Source organism: Sturnus vulgaris, chromosome 25, assembly GCF_052056855.1.
Source record: "Sturnus vulgaris isolate bStuVul1 chromosome 25, bStuVul1.hap1, whole genome shotgun sequence".
Lineage (NCBI taxonomy): Eukaryota > Metazoa > Chordata > Aves > Passeriformes > Sturnidae > Sturnus > Sturnus vulgaris.
Window position 1 is genome coordinate 7,739,103 of NC_142267.1, and position 13,907 is coordinate 7,753,009.

The following is a 13,907-nucleotide window of genomic DNA, read 5'->3' on the forward strand; positions in this document are numbered from 1 at the left end:
GGAACAATTAAGGAGCTATCGACCAGGTAATTCCTTACTGAAGTTGCCAGCAGGGAAGGGGTAGAAGGGTCTGCTTCCTATTGAAGTGTATTATTGGGCACAAAATCTGCTGCTGTTCTTACCTTCTGATTTCCTTCAATCAGCCTTTGAGAGCCTGGAATTGCCTCTACCATCCCAGCCCTGAGAGCTCTTGGCTGTCTTGCAGTTCTCTCACATCAAATGAGTATTGCTAAATTCAAAGAAGTATCTCTAAGGAGATACTTTTCAAATAATATTTTTCAGGTACTATCTTGGATGGGATTGATTCCCACTTGAGGTGTTCAGTATTTTACAGTATTTTTTATAAGTACAGAATTTTTTATAGTTTTGTTCCTTGCATTTAGAAAAGTTGCTGGTTTTTCCATGTCTGTCACCTCAAACCTTGTATTTACAGCACAGTCTCTTTCTGGAGCTGCAAAAAACCATGACTTAGTTCAAATTCCTCTGTTTACTTATTTTTTATTCCAAATAATGTTTTCCTTGCTGTAGGACATTGTTCCTTTCAGTCATTATGGATACACAAATGTATGTATAGCTTATAAAAACGTAGAAATATAATATTAAAATTTATTTATATATATATGTCTATATAGACAAAAAGCATACAGATATATGTAATATGTGGTGGTCACTGAACAGGAAAAAATGTAGCCAGACTGAGATCAGTTCCAGACAGATATTAAGCTAAGAGCAAATTCCCTTTATTCCTTAGGAATGGGGTTGAACTGTGGCACAGAAGTTGGGAACCTTCCAATTTTTCATTTATAGTAGTAGAAAATGTGCCTTATTACCAACTACAGCTGCTCTGTGTCCTGAAAGGTGTTTTCTTGCCTGTGGGTTACAAAGAGTAGGGGACGAACAGGCTGGGCAGTTGGCCTGGGATGAGCTGTGACTGTGGGTTGAAGAGCTGCTGCTGATAATTGAATTCCATTGATCCCATGGATGGAAGACACTGAAAGGTGTCCTCAGAAATAGCAGCTGGAATCTGACACAATGTGGGTGTGGTCAGGAAGTGAAGTAAGTTCAGGAAAATCACCCTTTAATGGTTTGGAGCAGCCTCCCCACTTTTGCTGCTCCTTGTCTGAGGCCACTTAGTAGCTGGAGCAGCCATGGAATCTCAACCAATCCCTCAGGATAAGGAACAGTAATAAATCAATAATAAATGTGAAAATGGAATGTTCACCAAAACTCAAATCAGGTGTTTTGTGTTGCAGGTGGAGCAGCTCAAGGAGGAGATCTGTGAGTACCAGCGGAGCGAGAGGCCAGAGCCTCCGCGGGCCGAGGGAGTCGGAATGGCCTCACTGCAGGTGTTTTCAAGGGCTCTTTCTTTGGCTCTTTCCAGAAAAACAAGGTCCCCTCTGCATCCCAGAACTTAGCTGTCCATGAGAACCTGGGTGTTCCGGGCTTGGAGGATTTTGCTCCTAAGGGCCAAGAGATGAAGCTGACATGGCTCATGTGTTTTATTTCTGAGACACGCGGGTAGCCTTGAATCCTTCTGTGCTTGCAGGCGAAAGATGTGGAGCTGTTGGAGCTGAGTGAGGAGACGAGGGAGATGCTCCAGGGACTGGAGCCCCTCTGCTCTGGAGCCAAGCTGGGAAAACTGAGGGTGTTCACCTGGAGAAGTGAAGGCTCCAGGGAGAGATCAGAGCCCCTTCCGGAACCAAAGGGGCTCCAGGAGAGCTGGAGAGGGACTTGGGACAAGGGCTTGGAGTGCCAGGACAAGGGGGAATGGCTTCCCACTGCCAGAGGGCAGGGTCAGATGGGATATGGGGAAGGAATTCCTGGCTTTGGAGGTGGTGAGGCCCTGGCACAGGTTGCTCAAAGAAGCTGTGGCTGCCTCTAGATCCCTGGAAGTGTCCAAGGCCAGGTTGGATGGGGCTTGGAGCAACCTGGGATAGAGCAATGTGTCCCTCCCTGCCCATGGAACAGGATGAGCTTTAAGGTCTCTCCAGCCCAATCTATCCTCGGCTTCTGAGATCTCAATCCTAGTTCTGTGCTAATGTTGATTTTCTCTCAGGCACAGGGCACACGGGAAGAAGCAGGAGCTGGTGGAGACACTGGGGCCAGCAGAATTGCCCCATATGAAGAACATGGAGATCAGGGTGTTGAAACTCTCCACAAAAGGTGAGAGGTGTAGCAATCCTTCACCCTCTGTACTGGTTCCTGGTGCTGTGCCTCTGGTGCTCTCTCTTGCACCAATTGATTTTGATTAAATACTCTTTTGGACTTCTGCTCCCAAATGGGAAAATTTGGAGGAGATGCAGTCCTGAGGAATCACGTTTTCCAGTTAAATGCTGACACTTCCTCCAGTTTGTTGCTTTCCTAAAAGAAGAGAGTTGGGCTTTTGGGGCTCTCTGCAGTCAAAAATACTGTTTCTAAACTTGTTTTGGTGCTGAGAAGTTTTCTTTGGATTTGGTTGCTCTCTAGGAGTGCACCAAAACACCTAGCTTTCAACCATAAATATAAATGTTTAAATTTACATAAATATGTAAACAGGGATTTCTAAGGAAGGGAATTCAAAGCTTTGTTCTCCCAATATCTGCTCAGGAGCTGCTGCATCTCTTCTGGCACGTTCAGGGAGGAAAGGGGGGCTGATCCCATCCGTCTGGCTCTTTTCCCTTCAGATTCCCAAGCCTGTTCTCCACCTCAAGCAGCTGAATTTGCTGTTGTCTCTCTGCTGTTGGCAGCCTCGTGCCTTACCTGTTTCCTGCCCCGAACTTCATAATTCGTTGTGTAGATCCTGTCACCCCTAATTCCCATCGAAACGAGGACTGGCACAGGACATGCTGTGTGTAAGACTGGAAATCAGCAGGAGAGTGTGAGGAAAACCTCGGCTTTTCCTCGCTGGTGGGAAACAATTGGGATGCAGTTCCAGCCTCGGTGATGCTGGGTTTTGGTGTGCAGGTGCTGTGAAGCCATGGAGAACATTGAGGGCAGGAATTCCCAGCTCCTTCACAAGCTGCAAAAACTGGAGCAGGAACGTGAGGGCAATGAGGAGCTGGAATCAATTCTGGGAGAGACCCAGATCCAAACCAAGCAAGAGAAGCAACAGCTGGAGAGCGAGGTGGAGGGACTGCACCAGAAAGTGAGTAAGAAATAGGAGAGACAAGGTTTGGGTTTCCTTCATTTCATCTGCTTTTCTCTCTAATTGGAAAAATAGAATGATGTTTGACCTGGTCCTGCACTCTGCTGTGTTTAGTTTGACAAGAAAAACAGGCAGAAAAACCTGCTAGTTTGGGAGAGACGGGGAAGGAAAAATCCTAGCAGGGAGTAAATGACTCTTGGTTGGAAGTGCTGATTCCCAAGTGTTATGGAAGTGTTGTCTTTTCCATCTCCTGTTCCCCCTCACAGACTGGTTTGATTGGGTAGGGACCTTAAATCCCATCTCATTCCACTCCCTGCCATGGGCAGGGACACCTTCCTCTATCCCAGGTTGCTCCAAGCCCTGTCCAACCTGGCCTTGGACACTTCCAGGAATGGGGCAGCCACAGCTTCTCTGGGCAACCTGAGCCAGGGCTTCAGCACCCTCACAGAGAAGAAATCTTTCCCAATATCACATCTGACCCTACTGTCTGGGACACTGATACTCCTTCATCCCAGGAAATATCACCAGTTAAGTGTCCTGGTGGCAGAAGATTGCACTTTGGCTTTTCCCCAGAGACAGGATCTTGGGGATGTGTCAGACAGTGTTGAGTGTGAAGGCTCAGGATCTGCAGTACCTGGGAACATCCCTCTGAACACACAAATGGAGGGACAGGGAATTTTTCCTCTCTTGTGGAAAAGCTGCTGTGAGTGGGGCTGGTCACCTCTCTGGGGACAGTTCTGAGATCCATCTTGAGAAGCTCTACTTAATCTCGATCAAAATGTGACCTCAGCAGCATCTTCCTAACCTAGGTCCTACTTGGTTTTGGGTACCCTCATCCCAGGGTAACCTGGATATATTCCTGTTAATAGGACAAGTACACTCAAATAATGCTTTGACTTCAGGATGTGGATAGAAATTCTTTATTATTTGCATGTGACAATTAGGAATTTTTGGGAAATCACGGATGTGAAGCAGTTATTGAACATCTGTTTTTCCAGAGCCATAGCAACACTGGGGATCTCCTTGAGCACCTGCAGGGCCACCTCCATCCTCTGAGCAAGGAGTAAGTTGTGGCTGAAGCCTCTCAGTCTGATGCTGCTTTTGTCAGGGTGGTTTTTAGCCTCAGTTTTCTGGAAGGACTATCCATCCCTCTGGGGTAGCTCTGTGAAGAGCAGTGGCACTACAGGCTGGGTTGGCACTACTTCCCCAAGGAAAATTCTGTGTGGAGCATCACTACCAGGGCCCCTGATCTCTCACAGAAGGAGCAGCTGGGGAATTTACAGCCAGAGAGAACAGAGGAAAACAGACTTTGGTCTGGCCAGGTAGGTGGGATTCTCCCCACATAGGCTGGCTGAGGAGGTCCTTCCCATGGGCTGAGGTTCTGCTGCCTGGCCAGGAGCTCTTCCTTGCTGGAGCTCTTGTCCTCAGCCCTCTGTGCTGGAAATTCTCTCTGCAGTGAGCCTGGATTGATCTTTCCTGACTGGTAGCTGCACCAGTCCAGAGTGTCCCTAGGGGATTTCTGAAGTGAGGTTTTAGCCCCTCCTCCCCCACCCCCCCGTTTTCAGTGAGGAATGACATGTCCTAACACCTGGTGTTGGGTTAAAGCATGGTGTCAGAGATGGTGCTGGCCTATCCCATGTAGACACACAACTCTTAAGTTGGATTGTTTAAAGGAAGAGATGAGGAATTCCCAGTAGCTTCTGGGAAAAGCCTCTAAAAACAGGCTGAAGGCAAGTTCAAATACCTTAATGACGGTGCCAGTGGCACCATGTTTGTCTCCTGTCTTGGAGGAGCCACGGGCCTGCTCTGGGATGGGATGGAAAAGGGTCTGTCCACTGTGGCAGTGTTTTGATTTAACTTGGGGCTTGTTCAACTCACACCAAACTCTTCCCCCTTGGACCGGAGTAAACACAGCCCTCCACAAATCAAACACGATGTGTTTTCAGTTTGGACAAATCGCCTCTTTGCTCTGTGGGCTGTTGCACAGATCCCTGGGAATGCCATGCTCGGGAGCCAAGGAGATGTGAGGCATTTTGTCTGCAAAAGTTTGGCAGCTGCTGCAGCTGGAAAAGAAGCATTTTGAGGGATGCAGGGCCATGGAGCAGAGGCAGGATGGATGAGGATGGGGGTTTTAACCCTTGGGTGGATCCATCTGCTTAATTGGAGGTTGCTGAGCTGTGTCTTGCATTCCCAGGGGGCTTTAAGGGCCCTGGAGATGAGGAGGGAAGGGGCTGGACCCTGAGCGAGGCAGTGCTGCTGGGTGTTTGCCAGTCCTGCCCCAGCTGGGAAGGACTTGGGAGGGTTTTTGGTCCTGGCACAGCTGCAGAAGCCTTGGCTGGTCAGGCTGTGACTCAGGACCAGGGCAATGGGATACAGAGTGAGGATTGTTCTGCTGCTGGCATGCGATTTGGGAGCACAAATTAAGTGCTTAAAAGCTAACGGCTTGGAGGGAGAATAAAGAAATACATTGCTGGTTATCAACTTCTCACCAAAGACTGGCTGGGGGTGAGGAGGGGAGGTGTATTTTGCATTTGAGATCCCTTTTGGAGTTTCAAAGTCTTGCTGAACCCAAAATAATCATCAAGTCATGCAAAAGGAGAGGGGTTTGTTGTCCTTTAGCTCTTCTGTGAGAGGTCTGGGTGTTTCACCCCACTTTTAATACCTTTTAACACATTGGTAAGCTCATATCTTTAATTCAAAAAGCAGTGTTGCAGCAGCTTTCCTGTGTGTTGGAGACCATCCCCTGCTAGAAGCTCCAGCAGACCCAGTTGGTGCCAGGAGCTCACAGGGAGAGCAAAGCTCAGGGGCTTTGAGGTGCTGCTTTGGAAATGGACTGTGATTGGCAGGGACTTGGCACTTCTTTGGCTTTGGGATTACATATGAGGAAGAATTTCTTGGCTATGAAGGAGGGGAGGCCCTGGAAAGGTTGTCCAGAGAAACTGTGGCTGCCCCTGGATCGCAGGAAGTGTCCAGGGCCAGGTTGAACGGGGCTTGGAGCAACCTGGGATAGAGAAAACTGTCCCTCCCTGCCCATGACAGGGGTGGAACTGGATGGGCTTTAAGGTCCCTTCCAATCCAAACCAGTCTGGGGTTCTGTGGAGCTGGACTTCATCTCCCTCCAGTGTCCCAGTTCATTTCAGGAGAGCCAAGCTCAGGCAGTTAGACAGTCTAGCCTGGGGCTCAAACTGGATTTCAAGCCTAAGGAATGAAAGGGAAGCTGTCCAGGCTTCTGCCAGCAGTGGAGCAGGGGAGCTGCCAGTGCCAAGACTTGGATTTTGGAAAAGGGTCTGTGGGATCCCTTATGGGGAAAAGAAGCTGAGCTGTTCCTCTGGGATAATCCTTATCTGGGCTGCTCTGAACTCCTTTGAGCCTTTTATAAATTCAGAACCAATAACTTTTCCCTGAAGGGCAGATGCCCTTGTGGAGTGATTCGAATGCAGAGTAAGACCTTTTCCAAACTCCCACCTGCCAGGAAGTGCCAGGAGGAACAGAAGTCAGTGGTCACAGAGGTCAGTGCTTTGCTGTTCCAAATCCTGAGTCCTTGGAGCCCTTCTGGAGGGACTGAAAACTTCGTATGAGCAGTGAAGGGGCCAGGATGAGTACTGATGGACCAGGCTGAACATCTGCTTGGATAAAATCAGCACTCTGAGCACAGGGAACAAGGATGACCCAGCACCTAAACTGGGGTGTCTTGGGGTCCTCCATGTTGGAGGAGCATCACAATGTGTGGAAGCTTTGAGTTTTTATCATGTGCCTGGGTTGTTCCACTCCTTTTGTGGAGCAGAATTCCATATTTTTCTGGCTTGAGTCCAGATGGCTCCTTCTTCCTTGGAAGCAGCAAGAATGAGGGATGAGATGGAGCTGGCCATGCACATCCCCTCCTGTTCCTTGCTTCCAACATGGGCCATATCCTATAACAGCAGCACAGGGAGCACTCTAGGAGTAGTTGTGCATTTAGTTGTGAGTCTTGGTTGGATTTAACTTGGGATTTGTCCATGTTCAGATCACCTCTTTGGAAACAGAGTTGTTTGAGGTGCAGAAGAACAAAAGTGAGATGATTGGGAACGAGCAGGTGACATCTGGAACTCAGGAGATGCAGGAGGTGAGAGCTTTTCCTCGGGAAATGAACTGTTCTGTTTAGAAATGTTTAAAATAAGCATCTTAAATGAGCATCTGAAGTGACTCTCTCCTGTGGATGCTCTTTGTCACCCTCTCCTGAGGATTCATAGCCCCTCAGCTCATGCAGGTGAATGGATTTTGGAGGAAAGCAGCCAATGTGATCTCCATGAAAACTCTCCCCTTAGGAAGTTGTCTTGCCTTCAGCTGTGTCAGCTGAGGAGCTTGTTGTCTCCCCATGAGTGTGAAGTTTCTACCTATGTGAAGGTGCTTAATTCTTCTTTAGGGTTTAATGAAACCAAGGGATGTGTAGGTACATTTAAAGCTGATTCCCATCAGGTTCTGGGTTCTTTCCTGTCCGTTTGTTCCTTGCCAGCCCAACAATTTGATCTGCCTGGTGTGTCAGCCAGACAGAGATGGGAGAAGAGCTTCCCATGGTGTTTTGGGTCAGTGGAGGTTCTGTGAGCCCTGGATAAGAGGTATAGAAATACCACTGGAAACATTTGAGAACCATTTTTCTCCTCTCCTTCTTTCCTAGAAGACACATTTCCTACAATCTGCTTCTCTCTGCATAGAAAAAACAATGTTGTGGAAGTGACTCTGAACATTTCTTGTTCCAGATGCTGGAAAGCTGTCAGGAAACGATAGACAAGTTGGGGAGTCAGCTGGGAGAGAGGAGAGAAAGGAGAAAACAACTGGCATCTGAGCTGGAGTTGCTGTGGGAAGACTTGAAGGCTGAGAAGGTGGTTCTGGGCAGCCAGGTATGTCCAGCTTCTCTGGTGGGACTCCCTGCAGGAGCCAGCTGCCTTTGGATGCTCCATGAAACATCCCCAGCTGTCCCCCAAACTCATTGCCTGGCATCTCTTGATGCGTTTCTCCAGCCCAGCCACTTTCAAACCTTTGGTGGAGGGTTTTCAATCCATCTGCTCTCATGGCATCATCTCTAACTCCAGAATTTATTTTCCTTTCAGTGAATCTAATACCAGATCAGTAGTTCCAACTTTGTAGCCAAACCCTGATTCTCCAGAGGGCAGAATGGGAGTTTTTAGACTCAGGTATTGATTGCAGGAATAGAACACCCCAGACCCAAATGAACATCCTGCTGGGATCCCAGCACTGCTGGGATTTCCCCAAGGGCCTCGGCACACTTGGCTTGAACCAATTTAGGTGCTAAATCAGCTTCTGAGGGTTTCCCTGCTGGGAATGTTGCTGGAACTCTTGTATTCTAGCTGGGCCACAGAGGAAAGACAGTGAGAGGTGCCAACAAAATTGTCCAAGGGCTGCCTGGACAAGTGCTGAAAATTAGGGTAAAAATTTAGGAGATTGGCAGATCTGTGGCCTGGACAAAGGGACCTGGCAATTGGAGACTGACAATGAGGGGGCACAGCCATGGCAAATCTCATTTTTTATCACTCTGAGAAGCCTTAGATCAATTTGTGAGTCCTGTCACGCCCTTTAATCCAAGTAAAAATGCATGGAAATCCTGGGCTGTTGACACAACTCCACAGACTCAGGTGCTGCTGGAGGAACAGTGGCATCTAGAGGCCAGGGCTTTGTCGTGCTACAACAAATCCACACTGAAACCCAGGATCAAAGCTTGGGATGAAAACAGCCTGGCTGGGAGGAAGAGGCTAGGTCCGTCTATCAATACACGCATGGAATGGGATTGTCTAATCTGGGGGATGTTGGGGAAAATGGGAAGAGTCCTTTTTTAACCCTTGTCTCGAAGTAGTTCAGCCTACTTTTGATCCAGGGAGCTTTGAATCTAAATCATCCATCCCTGAAAGTCTGGTTGGAATTCAGCCACCCATTAGCCTGTGGTCTCCTTAAAGGAGGGAGTGTTTTCCCATCAAAAAGATCAGGAGGAGATGGAATCCAGAGCCCTGTGTTAGACTGGAACAGCCTTTAGCATAGTGACATTTGCATGTATTTGGTGGATTCCTGGCTTCCCACATGGGCTCATTCCCTTTGGATGGAGCAGCTGTACTTCAAGGAATCATTTCCCAACAGTGCTGGAAACAAGCTTTGCATGAAATCATTGGGTTCTGTCACCTGGAAATATCTTACTGTTTTTAAGAGATTTTTGGAGATTTGCGAGAGGAAATCTTTTTCCGAGCTTGTCCTTCAGGGTGTGTTTCATCCACTGACTGTTGTTTCCTCTCCAGGGTTTGCCTGACTCCCACTCAGAGCTCACAAGCCACATAAGCACCTTCCCGAGTCTCCAGAGAACATCAGCCAGCAGGGATCTTGTGGATGTATCCCATGAGAAGCTACACAAAGACAGTACTTTGCTAGATCCAGAGGTGTGTTGGTTTGAAAGTAAAACCAGTACGAGACTCCAAGTCAGTAATACAATTTAATAGGAGAAAAGAGGAAAAAATAAAATACATGCAATAATATAAAAGAAACAACCACCGACAAAGTCAGAAATACAACCTGACACCCTGTCAGTCAGGGTGTTGGTAGCAGTCCGTATAAATGGTGGCTGCAGTCCTCCTGGATGACAGATGTGGTTCAGTTGAAGCAGTGCTCCTGTAGAAGGGTGCAGTTTTCCTCCGAAGATCCAGCGATGATGTGGAAAAGGTCCGACTTTCCTCTGGGATCCAGTAGAAAGGGCTGCCTTCGTGTCCCAAACCCCAGTTTTTTATCTAGGTAGGAAAGGCTTGGCTCCTGCCCCTGGCTGGGGCATCTCCCAATGGGATGATGTAATCTTATCAGTCACACAGTAGGACTTAATGGCCCATTAACGGAATATATCTTCTGGAGGAAGGATGGGTTGTGAAAAGATAACGATGATCATCCCCCGATCTTATCAGATGGCACATCAGCAGAGGATATCTCCCAGAGATAAGGATCACCACCCCTCCCACATTTTAACAGATGGTGATAGAATACACATTTTTGCATTGTACCCCAGGACAAGAGGTGAGGTGTAGAAGGAATTCCCAGTTCTTGTAGTACCTGATGCAGGCAGGAGCTGCTGGGGTGTGTTGCTCAAATATGAGCAAATTTGTGCTGGTGTAGATAAGATGCCTTGGAAAATAGCCAGGAAATACCTGGGATCGAAAGCTCAGGAGGAGCTATTGATTAAAAAGCTTCAGCAATCAATAATTGGTGTTTAGTGAGGATCATGGTGTTTGTGTCTGAAGGATTTGGTTCCAAAACAGCTGAGCAGCAGATCTGACACTGGGCAGCCTCCAGTTGTGATTCAGCTGGGAGTTCCTCTCTTCTGATGCATTCCTCCTTTCCTGCCTCTTATTTTCTTGGCATTTTCTCCTCAAGTCTCAGGTTCAGGGTGTGCTGTTACCTGGTGCTAAAGGATTAGGTGACATTAGGAGAAGAGAAGCCATCCCTAGGGAGTTGTTTGGGGTAGAGTTGGAGCACCTCTGCGAGAGCTACCTGAACCCACACCTTGTGCTCCTCCTTGTTTGCCAAGAGCTGCTGCTTTTGCAAAGAGCTTTGTCACATGCTGTAAATCCCTGGGAGCTGCAGATGTGCCACAGTAGGATAAAATCAAATAAAGAACGATGGCTTGGTGGTAGTTTAGACAGAGCTACTTTCCATGCAGGAAAAAGGACTCACATGTGTCTTCGAGGGGGAAGAACTGCAATAATTTAGCCACAGAATTACAAGCCATGTCTTGCTGGAGTCCCCAGACTGCCCTGTATGGCTCCAAAGGTTTCCATCAGAGCAAAGGAGATCCAAGTCGTGGTGTTTTCTGACCTTACAGGCCTCTGAAGTCCTGCAAGACAGAGAACAGAGTCCCAAAGCGGAGCAGAAACAGGAAGATCCCTGTGCAGATGCAAAGACCTATGAGGAACAGATGGCTAAAGTAGTGTTTTTGGAAGAACAGATCAAAAACCTGAGGGAAGAACAAGATCTGCTCTGGTAAACCTTAACAAAGCCTGTGATATTTGCTGCTCCTTGTCTTTGCTGACTTAAGTTTTGAGTCTTTTCCAACTCCCCATAGGGCTGCTCCTAGCAAAAATGGGCCTGGCATCTTCATGTTGTCCTTGGGTCAGCATCTCTGATTTTATTGACTTAGTGCCATCAGGATCAGCCAGGATTAAAGATTTTTTTTCTGCAGCTCTTCCAGATTCTGAGCAGCCTAAATGGGAGCTTAGGGAGAAAGATTCTTCCCTTGAAGTTGGTCTAAGGGAGTCTCAGAAATCTCCTGTTACGGGTTTGGGCTCCTCAGGGCTCACTGCTGGCAGCAGCTGGCGGTCCTACTCCCGCTTGAGATTTGGGTAGTCCTTGGAATTTGGGTGTCTTTGGAGGGGAGGTATCAGTAGGTGTTGGTCTGCCTCCTCTTTTGAGTAGATCAGGACAAATTTGGAGCTGGAGCATCCGGGCTCAGGCTTAGTAAATAAAAGCTTGGGTATAGTATAGTTACAGAGACCTGGGTTACTGGTACTGGTACAAAGGGCAACCAGGAGAAGGCAATAGGGAGCTGCTAAGGAATCGTGGAATCATTCAGGCTGGAAAAGCCCTCCAAGATCATTGAGTCCAACTGTTTCCTAAGACTGCCATGTCCACCCTTAACCCATGTCGCCAGGTGCCGCATCCACATGTTTTTTGAACACTTCCAGGGATAGTAATTCCAGCCTGGACAACCTATGCCAGTGCCAGGACATCCAGGACATAGAATCATAGAATTTCAGACTGTTCTGGGGAAGAAGGGATCTTAAAGCTCATCCCATTCCACCCCCTGCTATGGGCAGGGACACCTTCCACTTTCCCAGGTTGCTCCAAGCCCTGTCCAACCTGGCCTTGGACAGTTCTAGGGATGGGGCAGCCACAGCTTTGATCTTGGATGGAGAAAATGGAGATGGAGTTTGGGTGAAGATAGGTCAGACAGCTGGACTGGGACACCTGAGCCCCTCCTCCAGTGCTTCCCTGGGACTCTGAGTCCAGGGCAGCTGCTGTGCCTTTGTGCGGATTCCGTAGCCAGCCGGTAACCTCCTCTCGGAGAGAGCTGAGCCTTTGGACACACGTGGTTTTGTGGGAAGTGTCCCAAGGAGAGTGACCCTTGCCCAGAATGACTGCACCCAGGACTGAATCCCATTTGGAGCCTCCTGAAGCGCTTGAATGTTTCACTGGACTCTCATCTCCCAAGTTTTTCCCCTTTAAGGGTGTTTTCCCAGGATTTCTGTAGTTATCTCTTTCCTTTACTATTTCTCCTTCAAGCTCTGAATTACTAGAGAGCAACAAGAAGAAGGAGGAGCTGGAAAAGCAGCTCAAAGAGAGCAATGAAGAGAAACAGATGCTGCTTGAAGAAATTGCTCTGCTCAAACGTGACGTCCGGAGTGTCTGGGAGCAGGGCCCCAGCGGAGACATGAGGAGGATGACCCCAGGCTTGGAGCAGAGGGAGAACAGGTTTCTCCCATGGCAGAGCTTGGCAGGCAGTTTAGAGGGGAGCCTTAAACAGGTATGGGCAGCTTTGCTATCTGCACCCTGCTTTTTGTCATTAATAGAGTGGCAAAACATAATTAAAGTAGGCTGAAAGCCAGTCCTGTGGTGTGAGCAATGGTTGGAAATTAAGGATGTGTTCATTTCCTTGTGTTGTGCTTTTGGATGTGGTGGGGACTTGGATAAACTGAACTGATTACACATGGCAGAAATAAGTGATTTAAGTGGAATTTGTTCACCTTTCTCACCTTGCGAGCTGAAACAGAAAGGGAGGTGCAGGTGTCCCTGCCAAACAGGGAGGAAATTATGGAAGAACTCAGGATGGGGAGACTGAGGATGAACTCAGCTTCTGTGCAAAGATTTGGGAGAGAAGAGAGGACAGGGTGGTCTGTATGGCCAGGGTGGGAGTGAGAAGTAGAGGATGGGAGTCCAGTTATATCCAAGAAGCAGCAAATCATCCAGATGGAGCAGGACAAGACACAAGGAGTGCAGTGGATGTTGGAAGGGATCCTGATAGAAACAGGTGGGGAAAACCCCACAAAACCAGTGGAGTCCATGGGCCTCCAGGATGACTGACACTGCCAGATCCCACAGTGCTGGATCAAGACTTTTCCCAGCTTGGGAGGTTATCTGGGGATTATCTGAGAAGGCAGATTTGGTCTTCAGTGAATTCCATCTGGTCCCAAGAGCAGAAGGTGAAGATGCAAAGTAGGAATGCATATCCAGAGATGGCTGAAAGTGATTCTGGAAAGAAAGGCTTTGGTACAACCCAGGTTTTGGTGTGTGTGCCAGGAAGGTGAGGGAGCCAAGGAGATCGATTATCTCCCAAGAGCCATTGCAGCTCGTCGGTGACACCTCCGAGTGCCCAGGCTCTGTCCTGTTGTGTTCCTGTCCCACTGCCAGGACTCGCCTTTCTCCTGTTCCTGATCTCTTTGGGAGCTGGCCTGGCTGTGTCACTCCTGAGTGAGACTCTGGTGCAAGAATCCAAAGTGACCTAGTGGCTTTGCTTTGATTGGACAGGTTTTTTTTTAACAGGGATTTGTTCCCTCATTCAGGTTATCACCTCTTCCCCTTCAGCCTCAGGAGCTGTATTGTGTTCTCTGAAGTGATGGAGAGAATCATTGAATCATTGAGGCCTCTGAGATCATCAAGTCCGACCATTAACCCAGCAGTGCACGTCCAGAACAAACCATGTCCCCTAGTGCCACATCCACATGGCTCTTAAAGCCCTGCAGGGACAGGGAAGGGAATAGGACAT

General features: G+C 48.2%; 1 protein-coding gene across 9 annotated transcripts in view; it reads left to right on the plus strand.

Annotated features, from left to right (window-relative positions):
- Window positions 1-13,907, plus strand: part of CCDC30 (coiled-coil domain containing 30) — a 41,081-nt gene that overhangs the window by 14,097 nt on the left and 13,077 nt on the right. For 4 of the 9 annotated variants that reach the window (XM_088178580.1, XM_088178582.1, XM_088178577.1 and 1 more), the window contains 8 exons: window positions 1,254-1,346; window positions 2,057-2,163; window positions 2,944-3,124; window positions 7,128-7,226; window positions 7,861-8,001; window positions 9,406-9,543; window positions 10,971-11,128; window positions 12,428-12,668. In XM_088178580.1, the coding sequence (XP_088034706.1) occupies window positions 1,254-1,346; window positions 2,057-2,163; window positions 2,944-3,124; window positions 7,128-7,226; window positions 7,861-8,001; window positions 9,406-9,543; window positions 10,971-11,128; window positions 12,428-12,668 (1,158 nt within the window). The remainder of the gene's footprint in view (window positions 1-1,253; window positions 1,347-2,056; window positions 2,164-2,943; window positions 3,125-7,127; window positions 7,227-7,860; window positions 8,002-9,405; window positions 9,544-10,970; window positions 11,129-12,427; window positions 12,669-13,907) is intronic. The other 5 variants (XM_088178583.1, XM_088178579.1, XM_088178578.1 and 2 more) reach the window with 5 other exon arrangements.